This window comes from Anoplopoma fimbria, chromosome 12 (assembly GCF_027596085.1).
Source record: "Anoplopoma fimbria isolate UVic2021 breed Golden Eagle Sablefish chromosome 12, Afim_UVic_2022, whole genome shotgun sequence".
Classification (NCBI taxonomy): domain Eukaryota; kingdom Metazoa; phylum Chordata; class Actinopteri; order Perciformes; family Anoplopomatidae; genus Anoplopoma; species Anoplopoma fimbria.
The window spans coordinates 12,574,451-12,598,199 of record NC_072460.1 but is presented as its reverse complement, the minus strand read 5'-3'; the positions used below and the strand labels follow the sequence as shown (position 1 = coordinate 12,598,199).

At 41.8% G+C, this 23,749-nt stretch overlaps 1 protein-coding gene across 1 annotated transcript; it reads left to right on the top strand.

The window, feature by feature from the left end:
• The first annotated feature begins 13,594 nt into the window (after positions 1-13,594).
• Positions 13,595-23,737, top strand: cacnb3b (calcium channel, voltage-dependent, beta 3b). The gene is made up of 13 exons (XM_054608862.1): positions 13,595-13,639; positions 16,892-17,011; positions 17,305-17,427; positions 17,544-17,665; positions 18,587-18,639; positions 19,000-19,019; positions 19,225-19,305; positions 22,191-22,249; positions 22,475-22,575; positions 22,731-22,882; positions 23,199-23,294; positions 23,450-23,620; positions 23,708-23,737. The coding sequence occupies exons 1-13, from the start codon at positions 13,595-13,597 to the stop codon at positions 23,735-23,737; spliced, it is 1,173 nt and encodes a 390-aa protein (XP_054464837.1).
• Positions 23,738-23,749: the final 12 nt, after the last annotated feature.

Here is a 23,749-nt window from a genome sequence, read left to right as displayed (position 1 = left end):
CCTAAAGAAAACAAAAAACACTGGGACATTAAGAGATCATACACACTGAAAAACATATAAAAGCAAAGCCAAATTTGGGCCATTTAATTTGAACATCCTGCATGCAAAATGACAGTTTAAGTGATAATAGCACAGAGAAATGAGAAGCCTCTCACCTGTGTGAGCTTTATAGTGTGTAGCAACACTGCGCTCTTTGGCCGGGCCGCTAGTTTATCCCAGCGAGCACACACCATGAGCTCAGACTGACCCGAGGCATCAGAGGCGTGTCTGTGTCTGAGCCGTCTTTCTTTGTAGAAACAGTCAGTGTGTCAGCCCTATACACCGCCGAGTGCCTCTATAGACCTCCTGTTTTCCTGTGAAAACACAAACAATACACATGATGTTGTTGGACTAACACCACTTGAGGAAACTTCACCTGAGCGTCAAGATCATTATGGATACGTAAACATCAGGGAAAACACACATTTGTTGCATTGCATATGTTAATGGGGTTCATATACTTTTGTATGTTTAAATGTATATTTGTACATAGCAGTTAAATGCGTATATGTTTACTTTTTTTCTACTTTGTCGTCCTTGTTTTTGTTTATTTGTCTATTTCTGTGTATATCGAGAGCAACAGAAAAAAACGAGTCACATTCCTTGTATATATACGCATAAATGGCCAATAAAGCTGATTCTGATTCAGATTACTTATTTATGTTTGCATTTGCATGCTTTTATATGTGATTCTTTGGCAGAAAGTTTGGCAAGACTTCATCATCTTCCCCCACCAGGCAGGGACAGCATTTCTATGGAAATTATTTCCGGTTTTGTTTATTTATTGTGGCAACCAGATCTCATCCAGTTATTGCCTCGTGCAGCAGGTGCCACTGGTCATTTTGGCCATTAAACCAAAAAATTAAAACAGTCCAATCTCAACAAAACCTCCGCCGATTGATGGATTTTTTTAAACATGTATCACAGGGGGCTTTTGGAGGAGACTGTTCTTGGTTGATAACAGTCCGCTATGCTCTATCACTGCAATCTGCCCGTAACATCTTGAGTGGGCAGGAATGGGTGTGCTCTATTTGACAACAAAGGCCTACTGAGTGGGCACCATCAGAGATCAAGAGCTCTCCAGTCCAGATTAAATTGCCCATGCTTCCCCCCATTAGCTTTGATGACTCACTATAGCTTGCTTCTGGCAGCACATGTCAAGGACACTGCTAACCTCTAAACTTAATAAGCAAATCTCTGCCAGGCAGACAACAGTGGGAACAGCGCACATGAACTGCACACATGGCCGTGTTTACAATCAACAGCAGTTTGTAATATGAGTTGATCAACCACCCCACTTACAAAGCAAATCTAATTGGAAGGCTAGTTTGAGTGTGGCTGCATTGTGTCTTCAGTACATATTTCTATTAAAGATTATAAATGTGTTTCTGCTTGGAAAACCTTTTTCCCGGATAGCTATGATTAATTAAGCTCCTTCCAATACTGATATAGTCATAAATAACCCAAACTACTACACTTAAACTACAGTCAGCATGATACTAATATTGAGAGCATCAATTTAGTTTATGACCCAGTCTGGGATGATGCAAATGCATGGCCGGCTCACCTTCTGCTCCGAGCTTGCAGGCTTCCTGCAGCAATAACCTTAATCCTCGGCTCACCTTTGATGCATTCACGACAGGTCGGCAGCGGTATGCGACCCTTATGCAATACAATCTGCAGGTTACATGCATGCATCTGGCACTGAACATGAACATAACCTGTGTCACATATGGGCCGATGATTTTTAGTCAGGCGTCCTGCATGCATTACAAATCAAGATGGTGATGCATTCACTTACATTTCAGCAAAGATAAACAACAATCTTGCTGTGTTGTCCACGTGACACTGACCAACAGCCCTCTTGTGTACCCACTGCTAACACAGGCTTGGTGTATAAAAAAAATATATATATAAAAAAAATAATATTGTTTAGCAATGGCACGTGTAGGCCCAGGCTGTTTGGATGCAGGCAGTCGGCCGAAGCGCATTACATAACAGGACGCTCCAAGTAGCCTACGGGCGAAGTCGACAGCTCTCCGCGTTCAAATGAAGCCTCACACTACACATGAAGACACCGTACAGCCCCGAGTCAGCCCCGAGTCAGCCCGGGGTCTGTGGACCGCAGGAGGACACAACTCGTCACACATCACCGCCTTTAACAACTTATCAGGAGTATGCACATTCCGTCGGGCAACTTCCATCTTGGCAGTGTGTGTCTCCTGATATCGCAGGGATAAGCAGCCCGGTTGACAGGACTAGTGCACAGTGATAACGGGCTCAACAAAACTGGGCCTGTCTCCCTCAATATATAAACGTGTACGTCATTATGTTTAGACTCAAAAAAAAAAAGGGGGTCACTGGGCGAGGAGAAATGGGTGAGACTGCTGTGGGCCAGAAATGCATTGAGCAAAACAGCTGATTCGCCTCTTAATCGTGTGAAAAAAAAAAAAAAAAAAAAAAAAAAAGTGTAAATGAATTGTCTGTGCCTGCACACGGACCAATGCTCAGTGTGTGTGTGTGTGTGTGTGTGTGTGTGTGTGTGTGTGTGTGTGTGTGTACAGTCCTGCAGAACAGGTCAGGCTCTTGAACGCCGCCGCAATCGTCACAGCAAAACACTGTAGTACAAGTCAGCTGTTGGCATATCTCTCCCCCCCTCCTCCTCCTCCTCCTCCTCCACAGCCTGCTCAATCCTCTTTACTGCGCGTTTCAGTTCGGCCGAGCCGCAACACATACAATAACACTGTGCGGAGCAGTTGCCCCGACGCAGCCGCGGGAAAGCTTCAGAGAGAGAGAGAGAGAGAGAGAGGCAGCAGCGCAGCCTACTTACCATTGGACATCTTCGTTACATGAGTGTCTGTAGCACCGCAGTGGAGCTCCAGCTCAGCTTCGTGTTCTGTCCTCACGCAGCCGCCGTCACGCGCTTTTAAGATGCGGGTCCGTCGGTCTGGAAGAGAGAGAGAGGGGCTGGTTCAGCGGGGGAAGCGAGGGAAAACTACCAATTTAGCCGGACAACCTTCGCTCTTCTCTCCCAGAGCTACAGTACATTCCCACCGCTTCGACCTCCCCGACTCTCTCTCTCTCGCTCTCTCTCTCTCTCTCTCTTTCACACACACACGAACACACACACACAGACACACAGACACACACACAGGCTGCATTCGTGAACACAGGAGTCCCCCTAGAGGTGGCACGAGTGTGGGTCTTCCTGCGCGTGTTTGATTTACCCCTTTGCTGTAATATTGTGTATTTGGTCTTTTTTTCTCTCTCACTTTTACATCAGCCCACAGTGTCATCCACATTCCAACACAACACACACATCGGAAACATATGCATTTCTATTTTTAGGTTGCAAAACTCCAGCAGTGCTATCAAACTGTACATTCAGACAGCGTTATAGCACCACCTAGTGGAGACGGTGTATAATCACTGCAAAGATCCCCAAAGCAGTCACATTGAAACTACTCAATCATTAGAAGAGGCAGTTTCAACAGTTAAACAATAAAGACGTTAAAACAAGAGTAGGTCGCGTTTAATGTCTGTACAACCAGCCAGGAAACAGTTTAATCTGTAAACCAGTGAGGCGAAACTGGTGTTGACACAGAAGCACATGTTGACTTTCCACCCTTTAAAACAACTACACACCCTGGAAGAACCCACAGGGAACAATAGACATTAGGTTACAGTAAGCTGTTACACCATATACTGCAAAGCATGTATATGTGTATATATAAATATATATATACACACAGTATATATATATATATATATATATATATATATATATATATATATATATATGAAGTAGAGTCAATAGAGTAAATCACTATACAGTAGCTGCGGGCGTACAGTACGAAAGCCAAATGTCACACCAGCAGAAGCATAAGAACAGATGTTTTAGATATGTTACTTTGAAAAACAAAAATACATCATCTATTCAAGTATGAAATAAATACGACACAGGCTACCATACACACCAACATAAATAGTAACTGTTAAGTGCATTGAGTTAAAACATAGTCCTAAAAAAGAGACATGGAAGTTGTAGTAATATTAATTAAATACAAAAATTGCATTTAAGGGAATTAACTTCGGTGGTGGGTAAAGTGTGTATAGCAGTGTTTGCAGCTTGAAATATAGTTATTGCACTTGTGAAGGTAATAGTATTTTATTTTATAAGTCTAGTGAGTTATGTAGAAGTTAGATTAGGTATCATCTTGTGTCCAGTAGTTCAGCTTTTTTCCAATGTAGAAAGGAACAATATGCACTATTCTAAAAACTTTTAACAAATAATTTAAACTCAGTAATTGAACTTAGAGGGTACTTACTATGTATCTTAAAAGGGAATCTTTACATTTTACTTGCACTGGATTTTGCCAATTGTATTCCCGATTGTCCCAGAACTGTCACGAATACCAACACGCTGCTTCAAGTCCATGGCAGTGCGAAATAACCACACAATGTTGCTCCAGTCGACTTTGTGGGCCCCCTCTGTGGCACCGTGTGTGTGAGTGAGTGTGTTTACAGTGACTTTCTCCTGTCTTTTTGACATTGGCAGTATAGGCTGACTGAAGATCGATTGTCCCTGTGTAAATTGAAGGCGTTTACAGGATGTGAGGGGACAAAGTGCTGGATCAGTGAAAACCGAGTAGCCTCGCATCTCCAGCCTGCGAACACAAGACGTCTCCTTCCGCTGAAAACAGCGCCCCAATCAAACACACCTCTAGATATGTTTTATAAGAATAACTCAATAAAAACATCTCGTACTGATGTAACAATGTAGACTATTATTATCGACGTGTAATTAAAAGACATATGGAATGGGTCATCCTATATTTTTTTATTTGTTACAAAGCTACAGATCTTGAACAGCTTCAAGGGCCACATTTGCCTCCAGATTAATGTTGTTAATCAGAAACCGTAGATTTAATTTATAATAATACAAACATACATGTCAGTGTGCGAGTTCGGGCACAAATTAAAGAGGACTGATGCCAAACTCAGAGACGGTCATCACATATTCAAGATCAAAACAGACATTTCTCGGGGCTGTGTTGAAAAGTGCAGGTCTTGCATAATTTATTGTGAAAGCTGTAATCTATCCATCCGTGTGTCCGTGCCTATGGCTTTGTGTACAGTCACTGATCATGCCGTGAATCCAGAAACAAGAGATTTTACAGAGCAGATTCCGACAGAGCTTCACGTCCAGATGAAGCACCAAACAGCAGCCGAGCCGTCTTCTCTCCTGTGTTGTGAAAATGTTCGGACGAGACGAGGTGCTCTACCTTTAACTGATCACCTCTTACTGTACAAACAGGCTCTTTTTATACCCAAGTTGGGCTGAGGTGACCGAGATCCCCGTTAACTGCGGATGTCCCTGACCAATTCAAGCGTCTTTCTGCTTAACGAGGTGGGTTGTTTTCAGCTTGTCTCTTCTTTCAGATCTCTTCGGTGGTCGAGGTATTTTTGACGGATGAATATGACCAAGATGCATGCGTCGTGTAGCCCTCCATTACTGTCCCTTCAGACATAAACAAGCAGTAACGGTAGAAGCAGGTCCTCGTTGGGATACCGATAATTAAATTAGGCAGGCTGACCTCACCGGGAATCTTTCACTTTGGAGTATAGGATGCATGCAGAGCTGGCACTGTCCGTCTGCCAGCAGAAATTAGGGACAGGTGAGAGCTGCAGTGGGATTTAAGATTGTCATGGTAAACATTTGAACCAAAATAAAAATAATTGTTCAGGTTGAGCAACAGATGAAAACAATCATCCAGCACTGTGGGACTGTCCATGCTTCCACTTGATCTTTTATTAGGCTACGACAGAAATGATTACAGTTCTGCTCCAGGGTCAGCCACAGTTATTACATTTAGGATAAAATAATGATTTTGTCACGTAGCATACATGCAGTCAGAGTGATACAACAGTTGTTGCTCGTATCTGAATGTAAAAAAAACCCCCACATTTATATTCCACTACTCCTTATGAATGTGTACAGAGGAATCAACTCACAATCAACAAAAGCTTTCTCCTTCATTGCTTTAATATCAATACATGAGAGACTGACTTATACCTGCATGCTTATGAGGCGTTTTGACAATCATATATTCTTACTGTAACTTTTATTCTCAGTTTGCAACAGAATTACATCAGGAAAAGATTATTATTTACAAGTACAACAATGCAACTGTAAAAAAAATAAAATTAAAGGCTTGTTTGTTTCGCAAACACTAAAAAATGAAGAGGGGAATTTAGAGTTGGACCGTCCTCAATCACATTTTTGTGTGTAGCAATAGATTATGTAGCTGTAAATACAATATGCGAGTACATGATGTAGTTTCATCTAAATGACTCAGAATTGTAATTACAGTATTTTTCTAAATGTAATAATTGTCTCTTAGAGAACAGAGAATACTTATGAAAAACAGTGTGATGAAGATAATAATGCAATATTTTTTTTATGTATTTTATATGTTGATATGTTGTCTTTTTTTGTGTTAGTTATGATGGTTGCTGACTTGCTTACTTAAGCCTGATCATCCTGGCCAATAAATGAAAGGTTACCATGACACGCTGCGGGTCACTCTTTCCTAGAGGTTCGATTTATAATAGATATGGATAGAGAGAATGATAATGTCTTTTCCATAATGAACATAAATGGCTTAAGGTTGACAAACTGTGGCCCACCTGTGAGATAATCCGTGATCCAGGACACCTTTGGGGCGTCCATCTGCACCTCCATGATCTTGTTTCCCCTCCCATGGAGTCTGGACTGAGTTCAAGGTGCTTGAAAAGTCAAAGCACATGCTTTTGACCGTGCTGCCATCCTTATCCAGCCTGGAGAAGGTCCTCTACAGGAGCTATATGATGGTAACATCTGCTTAAGTGTGTGTCTGGTTGGCAAGCTGCAGGGGGTCGAGTCAGTCTCTCTGCACGAGATTCTTTGGTGTGTGGTAAAAGCCTTTCCAGCGTCACGTTGGAGCAGGTTTTGCACATCAAAATAAGCATCTCCTCTTGGAAAAAAAAGCAGCAAATTACTTTTTCAATTTTGGTTACATAACTTTTAGTGAGGCATTGGACACTTGGTTTAGAATGATATTGAGAAGACAGAAGTTACTGAGTTCTTTGAAAAATGAAATAAGCAACTAAAATGTTGTCTAATTTGTGCATTTGGTACAAATCAATTTATTTTGCATAGCAATAGTTTGCCGAGTAAATTTGTGTTGTTTATTGTTGTTGCTAAATTTCACTTTGTAAATAATGAACTGCTCAGTGATCTAACCAACAACCCACCAGATATTACATAATGTGCATATGTGTGTGTGATTTATCAGTGCAAAAAGTACACTGTCTGTGTGAAGAGCTGCTTGGTGACACTATCAGTCACTGTTTACCTCCTCCCTCCTCTTGGCGTGCGCACTTCAAACAGGGATCAGGTCTGTGTTGGAACACATGCTGTACCTGCATGTCTGAACCCATCAAGTACTGTACAAACTCATGAAAGGATTTGGCAGCAGCCAGGTGTCATCTACCTCCACTCAAAAATCAAAATGCAGCATCCCTGCTACCTTAAAATAGCCCCTCATCCATAATGCACCAGCAGCAGCTCTGCCCACAGAGGCGCTTCTTATGGGACAGACTGACAGACATCTGCACTCAATGCTTGGGTGCAGCTCCTAAAGCCGCTCTCGCTCTTTTTTCTGCCTGTCTCTCGCTCAGCGCAAAGCAATGTCGAGTTTAACTTTCAAACCTTCATTCATTTTATGTTTTATTCACATCTACTGCTCATGCAGAAGTCGAATGACTCTCTCTCTCTCTCTCTCTTCTTTTCCTCCTCCGCTTCACTGTTTCCTGCAACCTATCCTATGAATTATGAATCTCAGCTATGCTGGAGGTTTCATTTGTAGTCATGGTTTTATGCTGTCAGACTGGTCTGTCTTTAGATGCATGTTGTCGATCTCACACTCTATCTTACGTACAACGTTCTGCGCAGAAATGAATTCATGAAGCAGCTCTTCTTCTCTTGCATGTTTAGTTGGTTTGGAAAGTTTTTATTATTATTTTCTTAACATCCACATCCATACATATCCATGACACATACGGTACACTTGGCAGCTGAGCAGATGTCAGAATACAGCCAGCCATGACATCCACCAAACACACTCAGTGAACAGAGAGCTACACTGGGGACGCTTCCACATGTCGAACAGAGACAACTTACATGTCTCCCATATTCCCTCACCACCACCAGACTTTCTCCAGTCTCTAAACTTTTGGCTTTTTGACATGTTGAAATCCTTAGTGGCTGAAATAATATTGTGATAGGACTGTAGATATGGCTGATATTCCTCTTCAGGATTTTGTCTTTGTGTTTGTAAGGTAGAGAACATGGTTGAAGATACCAGTGTGCACTTACTTGTGTGTACTTTTGGTCTGGGCGTGTTATGTTAGTTCCAATCAAGGGAAATCTTAATGATACAACACACAACTATATTTACAACATGACATTGACTCCGTGCACAAAGCTATTTGCATAAAGAAATTATTTCCTGACTTTGACCGGCCTGCACAGACACCTGATCTAAATTTTGCAAATTGTTGTAAGCGATGACCTTCATCCCCCATCAGTGCATGACATCACAAATGTGAAGGTGGCCCAATAGATGCAAAGGAAAATCTCTGCAGCCAGGTTTCAAATTCATGTAGAAAGCCTTCCCAGAAGAGTGGAGGCACAGAGTAATTGCTTGTGATTTTGAAAATAGAACAAACACATATGGTTGTAATATTCAGGCGTCCAAATACTTTTGTTCATTATGAGTTTCTGGATCTGACAGTGTGCATTGATTTTGCATCGCGAGAGCAGTGAGCAGAGATTTTACGTTGTAAGATTCAATCCCATCGAACATAACAGGACCTGGTAATCTTGTTCACCACAGTGATGTTCCGTTGTGATGGAGAGTCCTGAATGAACTGAAGATGCGGTTGCAATACAGATACCTATTGGACAGGCGAGGTAGAGATGAAGGTAAGAGAGGGGAGCAGCAGAGAGGGAGGGAAGGATGATATGCAGAGCAGAGAGAGCCTCACTGACGTAGCAAAGGGTTGTGTACTGAGAGTGGTGGAGAATAAGAGAGGAGGGGGGTGTAGAGAAAGAGAGAGGGATAGACTGCTTACAAGCACGCTACAGTACACTTCAGTGTTACCCAAGAGAGAGAGCACACCATGACTGACTAGCAGAGGGAGCGACCAAGAGAGACGGGGAGTGTGCTCTCCAACCTCCAACCGAGTAAGTACACTGCTATCTCTGCTGCATCTAATCTCTGCTGCAAATTGCATTGATGGCCATTATAAATATGCTTTTTTTGAGTGATACCTGATCAGATGGTGATATAAGACACAGGTTTTACTTTGAAGAAAAAAGAAAGCCTTTCAACTCTGCTATTGGAATTTTGAGTGAAAGTTTGAGAAATGTGAGTTCATGTATGCGGCTGCCAAAGTGGGGCATGGCTGAATTTGAATCTACATTCGGAGCCTTTTGAACAAATTTTGATGTACGTCCAAACTCCTCACCGTCAGCGCTGACATTTCTGTGGAAATTCTGAGTTGCACTAAAGCAGAAAATGGCATTTAGTGCAGATGTGTGACAGAGGAGCCGTGGTGGGAAGCTGTGGGCATACTTGCAGGCATTCATGCTTTCTCCGTTGGTGGGGGGAAGGAGTGCATTTGGGACCGCTAGGCTTCCTGTGTGGGGTCAATTAAATACTGCATGAGACAGAGCACTAAAAGCCTATCCCGTGAGGAGTGGAGTGCTTTGTGTGTGTGTATGCGTGCATGCATATGTGTGTGTGTGTGTGTGTGTGTGTGTGTGTGTGTGTGTGTGTGTGTGTGTGTGTGTGTGTGTGTGTGTGTGTGTGTGTGTGTGTGTGTGTGACGACGCATCAGTGTGCAATGCCTTGATTAAATTTGATGAACCAGCAATGTTGAGAGGGCCAAAGATTCCAGTTCGGTTTCTGTTTGAGTTCCTGTTAAGAAACTGCATTTTTATATTAAGTTTTAATTACTAAAGATGAGAATTAACGTTAGGATGTATACTCTCTCATTTATTCATCTGTATGTTTGGCTGGTCTTATCTAGGACATCCCTCTGTTCTACCATTTTAAACATCTCCAGATGATTCATCTGTCTTTCTTGGCTGTAACATCTGGATTATGTACACACAAATTACTTTTATTTTGATAAACCAACCTTAAACCAACCAAGACCTTTAAGCTTCAACCTGGAACGAAAATGCGCTGTCTTTAGATGTAAAGCTGGATTGCTTGATAATGTAGAGCACCATTACATATTGATAAGTCTGACATTCCCTCAGTTAGCTCAGCCCACTAGCCAAGACGCACCAATTAGGCCTAACTGAAACTTAAATCAGGTCAGCGTCTAACAAACACATCTGATTTAATGAAGGATGCAGCAGCACTGTGCCATTATGTGCTGTACTGTGGGCACACAGCTTTATGTGGGTTAGCTCCAGCCTCTCTGCACTTTGAAGCAGTTTGGTGAAGTCAGGTTGAGGGATCCCTGGGGGGATGAAAACCTAAGTATGCACAGCGTAGCCGGCAAGACCAAGTCGACAGTGGGGGTGAAAGATAGCAATTCCTGGCTTGGGCTCGCAGTGTGTCCTGCTCCTCTTCCTCCACTATATGCCATCTTCTCTGTCATCATAACATTGTCCTCATTGCATCAGTAGCTTTTCTCTTCGCGGTTGGCTAATACAAGATGTTTCCAGTTTTTAAACCTACGTACAAGGCGGCTGTTACTGGGAGGCCTTTGTTTGTTTGGTGAGAAAGCAGTTGTGTTGCGTGTGTTGAAATGCTTTGGAAGTGATTATTTATAGGCTGCCAAGGGCTCATTACAGTCAGGGAGAAAGAAGCCTTAGGCAACATTAGAGCAGGAGGAGGGTGGAGCTGCTCCGGACAGGATGGAGTATCAATCTGGGTGGCTCTCCTATTGATCCACTCTGCCCTACTCTGGTTGCACTGGCTCCGGATGATCCACCTCTGCCTGTAATGCTGCCTCAGCTCCCACTGCACACAGACACTAAGGTGCACCTTCACAAGACAAAAGGTTGGAGACATGGGCAGGTGACTGCAAAGCTGCTGTGCTTAAATCTGCCTATTTGTTGAGGAAATCCATCCTCTCTGAAGTGCCCTTTCGCAAGCCACTCAGTTCCAAGTTGGTGCAGAGCTTCTCAGTTGCTTACAGTAAAAGAGTGTGGTGGCACTGGGTGGCTCTGCGCTGCTCAGCAAGAAAATAAATGATAGGGCCTTTATGTCACCAACTGAAATGTGTCTGTAGCAGAGCCAGAGTATAGAGTCTTCTCTGATCTTTAAAGCAGATATTCAAGACTTTAAAAAAAAAATAATTGTTTATCCCTCAAAGCAAAGAATTTAAAAAAGTATTATTAGCACCAAGGCTCAGCTATTGCGGGTACTTGTTTCGAAAAGATAGCCATTCCTTCGAGATAATTAACCTGCGTATCCGTTTTCTCCTTTTGCCTCGATCGTGAAGGCCTGTGTGAACTTTGAAGGAAAGTGCTTAAAAAAGAAATATTATGAAGTACACCTGCGTCACATCACCAGGAGAATTGAACAACACTAGATGTAATATCATCTTCATAGAGGGAAGAAGAAAAAACATATCATTGCTGCAGAGACTGAATACACACTGCAGACTGAGCAGGGGCGAGCCTCAGTGGCTGTGTGTTCTTGTTCTCCATATAGGCACTTAGTTCACATTCAGATGGGCTATCTGGCATCAGTGAATATAGCTGAGCCAGTCTCAAATCTGCTTTGCTCTTTCTTGAGGGAATTCATCAAAACTCAGTGAACTTTGACAATCCTCCGCTATCCTCTCCCCACTGCCAACCCCAGTCTGTGATGTGAGGAGGGGAAGGAGAGGAGAGGAGAGCTATATTTAGACTGAACAGCAAGAAATTACAAAAAAGAAAAGATTCTCCTGTTAATCTCTGGTCCTATTGTTCTAATGTAGTGGCTGTCTACCTCCCTCTGCCTTTTTCTTTTTTGTACCTCTGTTTTCTTCACGCTCTTTCACCTTTTTACCCTTGACTTCATCATCCTGTCAGCCTCTCTTCAATTCAAGTTTAGGATTTTAAACAGTTAACACACATGACATGATACACATTTATAAAACTCAGAGTCTCAGTGTTTAAATTCTCTCTGTCTCGCTCCATCAATCTAATTTGCTATTCAGGTATGTTTCCTCCCTTCTTTCTGTTTCTGGCTCTCTTTTTGTTCCTTGAGTTTTCGCTCCCTCTTTATCTTTGCATTCCTCTCCTGCTGTTTGAAAAGCTGTTACTCAATGGCTGCTTCATGCACAACACTAATGACGAAAATAGTCACCCTATCTTCTCAGCTCGAGAGGAATCCGAGGATGGTAGTTGCTTTGTCTACAATAACATGTGTGTGCATGCGTTTATATGCTAGCTTCCCTATAATTTCAAAAAGCCATGTGAAGAAAATAGCCCCGAGACATTTTTTTCTACTGAAAGCCCCGATGGAGTGCACTTAATTCTTAAGCAGCCAAAGTTGAATGAGGGTGAGAGAGTGCATGCTGCCAGCATAATGGATGCTAAAGTAGGGTCCTCAGTGCCTGAGGCAGCGTGGAGAGAAGACATGCAGAACCCGGCTTGCCAGGAACGACGAGGCTTCTCTCCTACAAAAGAGACCTCTCTGCTGGCTGATTAAGACATCTGATGGACTCTAGATGGCCGCTTGCTGACTCACCGCTGCATTTTTGTTCTGTAGGCTCATGCATCACCTTCCTGTCAGGAGGATGGTGCAGGGCAGGCAGACAGGCAGGCGGGCACAGCCCTTCCTCTCCTCTCCCTCTTTTAATTTCTCCATTCATGTCCTCTTCTCATTCCGTCTCCCGGGTCCTCGGCTAACTTCACACCCTTTTTGTGGCGGTCCCCTTTAAATGAAAAAGATGGCAGAGGAATGACAATTACAGACTCAGTTGTCTGTTGAAGTTCTATCTGGGCCAGTGAGGAATGATACTCTGCAGTGTGAGAGTAAACACCGGACCAGCCTGGTTGATTTTATGTCATGTTTTCAGTCTCTCTTAAAGCAAAACATAAGAGATATAAACAGAATGTATTAATGTGATGCTGGAAAGGGATACATGAAGATTTTTGGCGTGGTGGGGCGACTCAGGGGAGGGGAGAGGAGAGGAGAGGAGAGGAGAGAGGATGCATGAAACCAGAGAAAAGCTCCTTTTCTTGCATGGATGCTGGCTTGAAGCTGAAGAAAAAACCCACTGTACTGTACCAGTATGCCAGTGTGTACACACCAGTGCTGCAGTCAGGGCATCAATTTTGTATAAGAAATGGCTGTTGAGGCAGCGCAGCAACGTCAGCTGTGAAGCACTTAGGCTGAGCGCGCCTCCCTCTCTCTCCCCCCTGTAACCACGGGCTGAGGGGAGGAGGGTTCCGCCTTCTCTGTGCAATGGGGGAGAAGAGAGCGCTGGCAGCAGAATCATGTCTGCCTCCGACTCGAGCGCTACAGGACTCATCTGTAACAAGGTACGCTGTTGATAATCCCCTCTTTGTTTAATCACTCTGCATGCAAACTCAGTCTCTTCATTCACGAGTCCCCTGTCTGTCTGCTCTGAGACATCCTCTTTCTGTTTTTGTCTTCTCCCCTCCCCTCTCACTCTTGTCTCAGCAGAAGTCTATTCCTGTTCACTCACTTTGCCAGCATTTCCCCACTCCTCTCTTCCCTCCCTCTTTCTTCTCATCTCCTCTTGACATACAGTACAGCACATATACAGATTGTCTCTCTATCTCTACTCCTTATAGGTTACTTTACAGCTTTACATTGAAGTTGGCCCATCTGTTGAATGTCATGGATTTTGAATGGTGATTTGTTTAAGTCTTATGTCCTGTCTTTTTATTATTTAAAGTAATTATACTACTACTATCTGTCCACTGCAGCTCTGCAAGGAAAGACTGCGTGTGGAAACACAAAGAGGGCACGTGTACTAAAATGACTTTGGAAGGATCCACTTGATTAACAAACTATGAAGCCTCATATTAACTTCAGATAAACTTTGGAATATTCAATAAACATAAAGGTACATTTATACATTTGGCTTTCTCATTCACATGGCTCTGACTGAGAAACAGTAAAGTCCAGAGGCATGTGTCAGCTTTACTAATGAGTTGACATTCTACATAGTTATTAGCTATATTATTGGAATATCAGGCATTTATCAAACAGTTTAAAGGCTCTAAGGAGAAGAGAGAATGAGCAATACCAGCAGAGGCCTCATCATTTTGAGATTCTGTGAAACTTCCCACAAATCTTTTACACATTTCACAACTCACAGCCATTAAATGAAACCCCGACTTTTCTGTCACTCTTTGTACTAAATGCTCAGACAGTTAATCTTTAAAAAAAAGTGGCATGTAATGTCAGTAGTGGGGCGCCAGGAAGCGATACACTACTACTGGTGACTTGTTACACATAAGGTGATGTTATCAATACAGTACAATATTTGTCTGTCAATTCCTACACTGCTGTCAGGAGTGGAGACTGTGATATCTTTGAGAACAATATGGTTCAAACATGTAAACCTGTTATCCTGAATATCTGATGCCTTGCATCTGCATTTGAAACTCAAAAGCAAAAAACAAGACAAAGAAAATCAGAGAATTTTTCACTATTGAAGCTTGTTTGGAATGCATGCAATGTTACAGTAAGCAAAGCGGTGTGATGCTGTAACAAAGGATTTGGGGATCTGGACAGTAACAAAGAAAAAAAGACTGGCACTCCTGTGCTTAAAGTTTAAGGGAATGGGTTTTAGTTTTCTTTTTGTTATCTATGCAGGAATGTTAACTTAATCAAAACCATAATTTGTAACATTATAGAAGTGTGTTTAGTAAACTGCAGTTGAAGACAATGTATAGATATTTTGCACTAAAGAGACTGTCTGCACTTCAGAATATAAATCCCCTTAATCCTTCCATCTGCAGAGCTCCATGTGCTTTAATTAGGTTTTGTTTCTTCTGCTGGCGGATCTTCAGATTCTGCTCCACCTCTGGCAGCCTTTGATATTCAAATGAAATCCACAAACTCTGCACTGGATTCAGCTAAAAAATGTAGTTGTTGTTTTTTTGTGGCATGGGAAAAAGCAAAGGAGAGATGGAAATTGTGGGCAGGAGGGAAGAGACAGGTAGGGAAAAAAAGGTAAGAGGAGGATGACGTTGTAGAGCTATATTTATCTTATATGGGCGCTTCTGTCTGGTATGTGAGGAGGCTTCCAGCCCTGAACCCAGCTGGGACTGCAGCCACCGGGGAAGAGCAGGATGCTGATGAGAGAGAGGAAACATGTAGGATCTAGTGAGGTGAGCTTTGTGAGAGTTTTATCAGCAGGGAAGTTTACATGTTTATTAAAGAGGGCAGCGGGTTTTCCATTACAGTGTTCCATAGAAAAGAGGTTGCTTTTGTCAATGTGTTCAAAGATGTGATGTTTGTGTTATTTGGTAATTGCTTTCCAAGAGGGTTGCACCCAAACATAGGTCATCAGTTATGGAGGCAGCAGGAAGACTCTAATGATTATTTGTCAAAAATAAACTTACAAAGTGTCCTCCACGCTTGGTGCTTGGGAGAAGTTATAATCCGACACACAAGACCTTTAAATATCAAATTACAACACAGTCACGGCAGTTTGCGAAGTAGTCATGAAATTTCAATCTAATGATTTGTACACATGGACACAACTATTCCTTTTTTTCATGTTGATCAGCACAACTTTTAAACAAATGTATTTCAATTGGATGTTTCTTTTGTGCATTCACCACAAAAGTCTGGACGACATTATGCACCAAAAAAACCCTAAGTAAGGTTGAGATAAACACTCAAAGACTAGTTTTGTGTTTGAAAGTTCTGTATTTGTTGGACCCATGCACCACCAAACCCACCCACAATAAGTGGTCTTTGTCAAAGTTTAATACTACTTCACTACCTCTGACAGTTTTATGGTAACACGGATTTGTTATATTTGTGTGTCCAACATTAATAAGGATCCTAATTTACTTTCTATTTTAATTTTTTTGTGCTGAGCAACATGCAAACACTTTTTGAAAATTCTTGTTCACAAATCACCAGATATACATTTTGTGACTATATCACGAAGTGCCATGAGACTCGGCTGCGAATTAACACATACATTTTTTTGTATTCTGACATAAATTACATCATGTGGATATATTGATTCTACTGATTGATTTCTGTAGTGACACAACTCCTACACCAGATCTTTTGTTGATACAGACCAATATGAAGTCTAGAACATTGATCAAAAGGTGGATATTGTAGCATTATCCTGTAATATCAGTACTTTTGTCAGAGTTGTGTCTTAGTGGGTTTTTTCTGGATCTTTACATAAACCTGGTGGCCTGGCTGAGTAGATAAATAGACTAGAAGCACTGTGCTGGTTGTTGGTGTTGTTGCAGTACTCACACTCATGTTCCCCTGAGACGACTGCTTTCGAAAGCTGCAGGAACTTGCTGGTCATTGCTAATGAGATCACATGGCTTCAGGAAAGGACCAGCAGATTCAGAGACAGGTTGAACAAGGAGGAGGACACAAAGGGAGATATACTGTTCGGAGCTCCATCTGAGCTACTTTTACATTTACTATATCATGAGTAATTCTGAGCAAGTAGCAACAGCTGCTACGAGGTGTTAGGTACGGCGCTCTGGTTGATTTATCTCCTCTCTGCCTGGACTGTAACAGTTATTTCTCTCCACTCCTGTCCTCCTTTCTTTCAGGGTTCAGCCGATTCCTACACTAGTCGACCCTCGGATTCCGACCTGTCCCTGGAGGAGGACCAGGAGGCGTCTCGGCGTGAAGCCGAGCGCCAGGCTCAACTGCAGCTAGAGAGAGCCAAGGTGAGAAATGTCATTGCTCGTCTTTAAATTCACCTTCATTTCCTGAGGAGCAGTTTTTAAACAGCTGAGTAATGTTAAAACTCAGAGGTTGCTTTAGATTGCCATTTTTAATCTTAGATCCATAAAGGTCTACTGACCCTTGAGACAATTTAGTAATTTTGGGCTACATAAATAAAATGGATTTAACTTCCTTTATCTATAGAACCTCACTTAAAGATTTAGTTGAGCATTGAGGCAATGCTACTATTGTCATATCTAAATTGCATATTTCTTACTTTTTTGTCTGTTAACAGGCCAAACCAGTAGCATTTGCAGTGAAAACCAATGTGAGTTACTGTGGGGCCCTTGATGAAGATTGTCCAGTCCAAGGTGCCGCTATTAACTTTGAAACTAAAGACTTCCTGCACATAAAAGAGGTGAGAGGCCTTTGGCATTAGGATTAACGTGTCACATGCAAGACTTTCATCATTAATCATGATCCATGTCAAGCATAACTCCTGAGTTGTAAAAGGTGTGTTTCACTTTCATGCAGAAATACAACAATGATTGGTGGATCGGTCGGCTGGTGAAGGAAGGTGCGGACATCACTTTCATCCCCAGCCCTGTCAAACTTGAGGCCATGAGGATCAAACAAGAGCAGAAAGCAGCAGCAAGGTCAGAGGTCACACAGCTCTGATCGATGTCTGGCCGAATCCCAATGTCCCCCTTAAGGCCTTAAACCCTGAACCCTCAGGGACTTAACTGACGTCACTTGGTAAATGGTTGAGTGTGAGGGACTGTAAGGGCTTGAAACGGTTTTAAATACGAATGGAACAGCACTTTGCTGCATCATATCACGTTACCATGACAACGTGGAAAATTGTATGTCAAATTGTGGGTTTGACATAAAATGTTTTTTATTCAATGAACGCTAGAGGCTCTTTCTATAGGAGGTAATTTTCAAATCATATATTTATTTGCTTTTGTCAAAACTTCTTCAATAACAAAATGAAAAGAAATGGTTGACAAATAACATAGTATGCTTTCATATGTTTTTATCATCTGTCTTTAATCCTGTTTTTGTGTAAATAAAACAAGCCAGGCTTAACACCCACGTGCTGTTCTTTTTGTTTTCCCTTTTTTTTATGTCTCCTGCTACAACTGGTAACCCTGTGTTTAACGCAACATTTCTATGAATTGTGGGTAATTCCTTTGGACAAAGTCTACAGAAATGCAGATTTACGGAAAGTGTTCTGCAATGTTCTGCACAAAAGCCTTCAAACACGCGAAGATTTGACAGTGGGACACCCCTTAGTCCACACAGACTTTGCGGAAACACGCTGTGTCCATGTGTCACTGAGTGATGAGATTGGGACAGGGCCTCTGTTATTACTACTTGACTTTGTATCTGTCTTTCTTAGTTGCCCTAATTCCACCAGCTTTCCTGTCTCACACACTCTTTGAAACTTGTTTTTTTTCTTGGTTTTGACGTAACTAGTTCTTGCTCATGTGCTCTGTTTGGAAAGTCGTTCTTTCTAAATTGCCACCTGAGGGGATTCACGCATAATGAAGCTTTTGCATTATGTTGCTCCACAGGAAAGGAGGGAACGCTTCATCTGGAGGCTGGAGGTCCACCCCGCCATCTGCAGGTAAGTGGGACTGCAGGAGACTGCTGCTGTGTCTGTCTGCTCTAACTCACAGGGTCAGATTTACATACAGGGCTACTCCTGGGCTAAAAGGTTCACTTTAAGAAGAAATGTGTGTGTTTGACTTTGGAAACATAGTTTGTAAGTTTCCCTGCAAAATGTACAAACAAATTAAGAAAGGATACTTTCTTGAAGGGCCACAATGTAACTGTACTTTTTTTTTCAGTCCCGCATGGCATGTATGTTAGTTAATACACTCTTAAGGAGCCCTGAAAGTGAAACATTTTCTCCTAAAGAAATTATTTATTGAAACTTATTAGCTTTATCCTCCTTGTTTAATGATCGTTTTGTTTATTCTGAAAGCCAAACAGAAGCAGAAACAGGTATGTTTTCCATTGGGCCTCTTCCTTATTAATTATTCAAGAACACCCTCAATTACACTGCTACACTTGATGTATTTTTATGGCTCTGTACATGCAGAGCAGCTACTATGTGTTAGCTAAATGCATGTGCCATTACAGTAAATTCACTTCAACATGGTATATATATTCCACCTCCAAACCCTGTCTGTGCTTGTGGCCTGTGCAGACTGAACATGTTCCTCCGTACGATGTGGTCCCCTCGATGCGACCGGTGGTGTTGGTGGGGCCTTCGCTGAAAGGCTATGAGGTGAGACAACCATCAAAACTGATGTTCCGTTTGGTTCTCCTTATTCAAGTCTTGTCTCATGTTTGGAGTACATTGATGTTGCCTGGGATATATGGTTATTTTCTTACTGTAGAACAATTCATACCACCTACTTCAATACGTTTTAGCTATATGCTTGCATCTTGCATTGCTCAAGGGATGGCGATGTTGATCAGTCAACCTTTCATTTAGTGCAGATTGAAATATCTATCAGTTAGATGAAATGCCATGAACAAACATCCCTGGTGCGTGGTTAATCCCAGTGACTTTGGTGGTCCCCTCACTTTTCAAAGTTGACATTTATGGTTGGTGAAGTAAAATGCTTTGACAACTATTGGATGGATTGCTATAGAATTTTGTAAACACATTTATGGTCCCTTTTACTCTTGCGCCAACATCAGGTCAAGATTTTAATTTGTCCAGTAATTTGATTTATGACCAAACCCTCTCAATTTTGGTATTAGCATTTAGTTCAACTGCTGTGCCTAAGTACATCCTCACAGAGCCACTACCATGTAGTCTTTTTGATTAGGACAAATAATCAGTTTTAATGTATCCCTTCATGCTGTGGTAATTTAAGATGGATGTTTACCATTATTTACACTTTGATTACTATTAATACCAGCCATATATGTGACACAGCTCAGTCGCTGGTCTTTTCTTCTTCTGCTATCATTGTGTGTTCAATTTTAATCTGAGCAGTGTTGTCTGGTCCAGTATGGACTTGCCTGGTTTGATCTAAAGGGAATCACTCTTGCCTCCATCATCCTATTAACACTGATACTAAACACTGCAGTAACATCCTGATTAAATTATAGCACACACAACAGGATTCTTAGATCCATTTTGAGTGATGCAGAACAGCATGCGTTCCTCTTTACATTAGCTACTGTATGTGATAGTCTCCTGAACTCTCACATATGGGATGAGATGAATGAAAACACATCACAGTTAAACTCGATTGATCTTAGAATATGTCAATTCTCGAATGAATCTGCGGATGTATATGCTGAATTGTGAGGCATGTAATTGAACACAATGTCTCTGTGCTTTTACATTTTCGCTCTGCCTCGCTCTCTCCTCTATGGCGGCTCAGGCTGTGTGCCAAGCCGTTTGTTATGTGTGTGTGTGTGTGAAATATTTATGCATCGCTCTGGTGATGTGCTTTGGGGATGCTCCAGTGGTGAACGCCAGCCTGCCTCCCTCTCTCTTCCACTTTCGTTCTCTTTTTCTCTGCCTTTTCTCTCTCGTGCATAGCATTATTTTCAGAGAACCATTGTTCTCTCTCTCTCTCTGTCTCTCTCTCTCTCTTCCCCCTCTCATTGCTGTTCCTCTATGTCTCTGTCACATCATGGAAACCTCTGTACACTTCGTTCCTTGTCCTTAAGGCCATTCATTTTTCAGGACTGTTTGAAAATAGACTGCTTCACTTCCCTTTCCTACAGTGCACATGCAAATCCACACTCTTTCTCTCCATGTCATCCATAGATATCCTTTCCCCTTATAATGGAAAACAATAAGCTCTGCTTATCTTATATGGTTTTTCCATACACAAAAATAGCAATGCTCTATGAATATGCAAATTATGTTAATTTCAAAAGTCTAACTACTGGAAAAGGGATGTCTCCTACTTCACCAGTAAGTTTTTCTCAGTGTGTGAGCAGGGGGGCTTCCAGTTTCCACAACACAACTAGTAAATAACATTTAGAGAGGCAAATTCCCTCCCCTTCCAGTGTCCCCAGCTTGACTTGACAGCTAGGTGGGTAACTTCACCAAACTCCCTGCACAAATGTGATGTTATCTTACCGGATGTGCACATGATGTAAGATGTGTGCAAGACTTGTTGTATGTGTGAGTAAAGTCTCATCTCGGTTCACACATGCATCTTAGCTTCAGCGAGTGACTTCACTCGTGCGACTTTAGGAGGTGTAGTCTTTCTAATTACAATTAATGCTTCAACAGTTATATGGTAAAAAGCTTTCTTGGCGTTCAAAATTATCTTTTATTTTGACAAACATCATATGTGTAACTAATGGCAAATTCAAACGGAATAAAAAAATGATATGGCTCTCGCCTTTACCTACCAAACATATTCTTTTTTAAAACAAAGTCCCATGGTGGTTCCCCAGGTGAGGTTGGACTTCGCCTCTCTAATGGACCATGATTGGCTCCAGACCATGTAGACTAGTTGTTATCCATACAGTCTACGGTTATGTCACATATCCTACTGGAACATCCATGGGTTAAAGTGAGATTCAATGCAGATGAACCTGAAAACAGCTGTGTAGTGTGAAACTCTGCACATACATCATCCTGTTCAGTGAAGCTCAAACATCCAAGTGAAGAAACAACTAGCAAATCACATTTTTGAGGAGGAAGTTGGTTTCTTGGTGCTCCTTTCCGTCTGTGCTGACTTACTTCATCTTCCCTCATAAGGAATGTCATTTTTTTAACAATTAAATAATATCATTACCCTTAGTCTTTTCTGTCAAATGTGACTGCATGTAAACAATATAACCATTTTGACAAAGTGTTAATATCACAAATATTAGTTCTGCCTTACAATCAACAATCAAGGTGACACTTTATATTAAGCCTCATATAAACATTTGAGACGTAATTTATAACACTATAATGTGGTTGTTAGCAGATATAAGTATAATAACAATTTTTATTTACTAAATAACTCTTCCTGTGCGGGGGCTGGTAGATGCTAAATAAGGCGACTTAAACTAAAGTGTTGCCAAACTCAAAAGTGAGGGAGAAATATAAGTAATAATGTCGGGCTAAGTGTGTGTGCATAGGTATATATTTCATAACACCAGTCTCTCCTTACTTCTCTCCCCTCTGTCTTATTTGTCTCCTAGGTAACAGACATGATGCAGAAAGCCTTGTTTGACTTCCTAAAGCACAGATTTGATGGCAGGTGGGTACGTCTGTCTGTGTTGCTCTTCTACAGCTGCAGCTCAGTGTACAGTAACACTCTGACCGAGCTACAGAGCTGTTCCCGGGATTCTGCCTATCCCGTTTCATGGTCGATAGGACACATGGTGATGATGATTTATTTTTAGCTGCAAGAGTGTACAAGTTCATCTCGTCTTTTGAAATGGAACAGTTGTGGATGTGATGTGATAAGACGCTTCTTCTTTAGGATCTCTATTACTCGGGTGACTGCTGATCTATCACTGGCGAAGCGCTCGGTGCTGAACAAGAAGGCCATAATGGAGAGATCCAACACGCGCTCCAGTCTGGGTGAGTGCGAGAAAGTTGTGTGTGATCTTTTGTTGCTAAATAAAGATTAATACCTGCTAATAATAGATGCCTCCGCTCTCTTTAAAGTTAAGTCTGTACTTTATTCAAGTAAATGATCTCATACAACTCCCCGTCTTTCTGTGGTTTGTGGACAGCGGAGGTTCAGAGTGAGATAGAGAGGATCTTTGAGCTGGCCAAGTCTCTCCAGCTGGTCGTCCTGGATGCAGACACTATCAATCACCCAGCACAGCTCCTCAAAACATCTCTGGCTCCCATCATTGTCTACGTCAAAGTCTCCTCGCCTAAAGTAGAGCATTACCCTTAATATTTTTTTTTAAATACTTCTATTGTTGTTGAGTATTATTAAAAATCAAAACAGCTGAATCAGTGGAATGATCAATAAATTGACCGATAGAAAATTAATCAACAATTTAGTTAATTGATTAATCATTTAATCATTTGTTTGTTGTTGTTAATTCAAGCAACTCAAAACATTTGCTGGTTCCAGCTTCTCCAATGTGATTTGAAATTACATTAGAACCGTGCATTTGATAACCTTCACTTCTTGGATTTGTCTTTTTTTTTAACGGCTTGACTCTCATTGTCTCTGGCTCATCTCACAGGTCCTTCAGAGGCTGATTAAATCTCGAGGGAAGTCACAAAGCAAACACCTCAACGTCCAGATGATGGCAGGGGACAAGCTAGCACAGTGTCCACCTGTATGTCACTCGGCCTAAAATTCTATAAATATATAATTAAAAGGCTCAGTAAAGGATTCTTGCAAAAATAATTGTTATACATACAGTGATCTTTATGGACACTAAGTGGTGTAATTCCGTTCTCATCTCTCATATTCCTATCTTTGACTCCTTAGGAGATGTTTGATGTCATCCTGGATGAGAATCAGCTGGAGGATGCATGTGAGCATCTTGCAGAGTACCTGGACATTTACTGGCGTGCTACACATCTCCCCTGTTCTGCCCCTGTTAACCCCTTACTGGACCAAAGTGTGATCACCCCACCCTCAGCTAACTCCAGCCAACAAGTAAGACAAACACAGAACTGCTGATTTTCTCAACATTTTGGCTGCATTATTAATGAAAACTGTTTTGCCTCTGTGTCTTTTCTTTAGTTTTCTGAGACTCAAGAGTTGATAGAATGATCACTACCACAG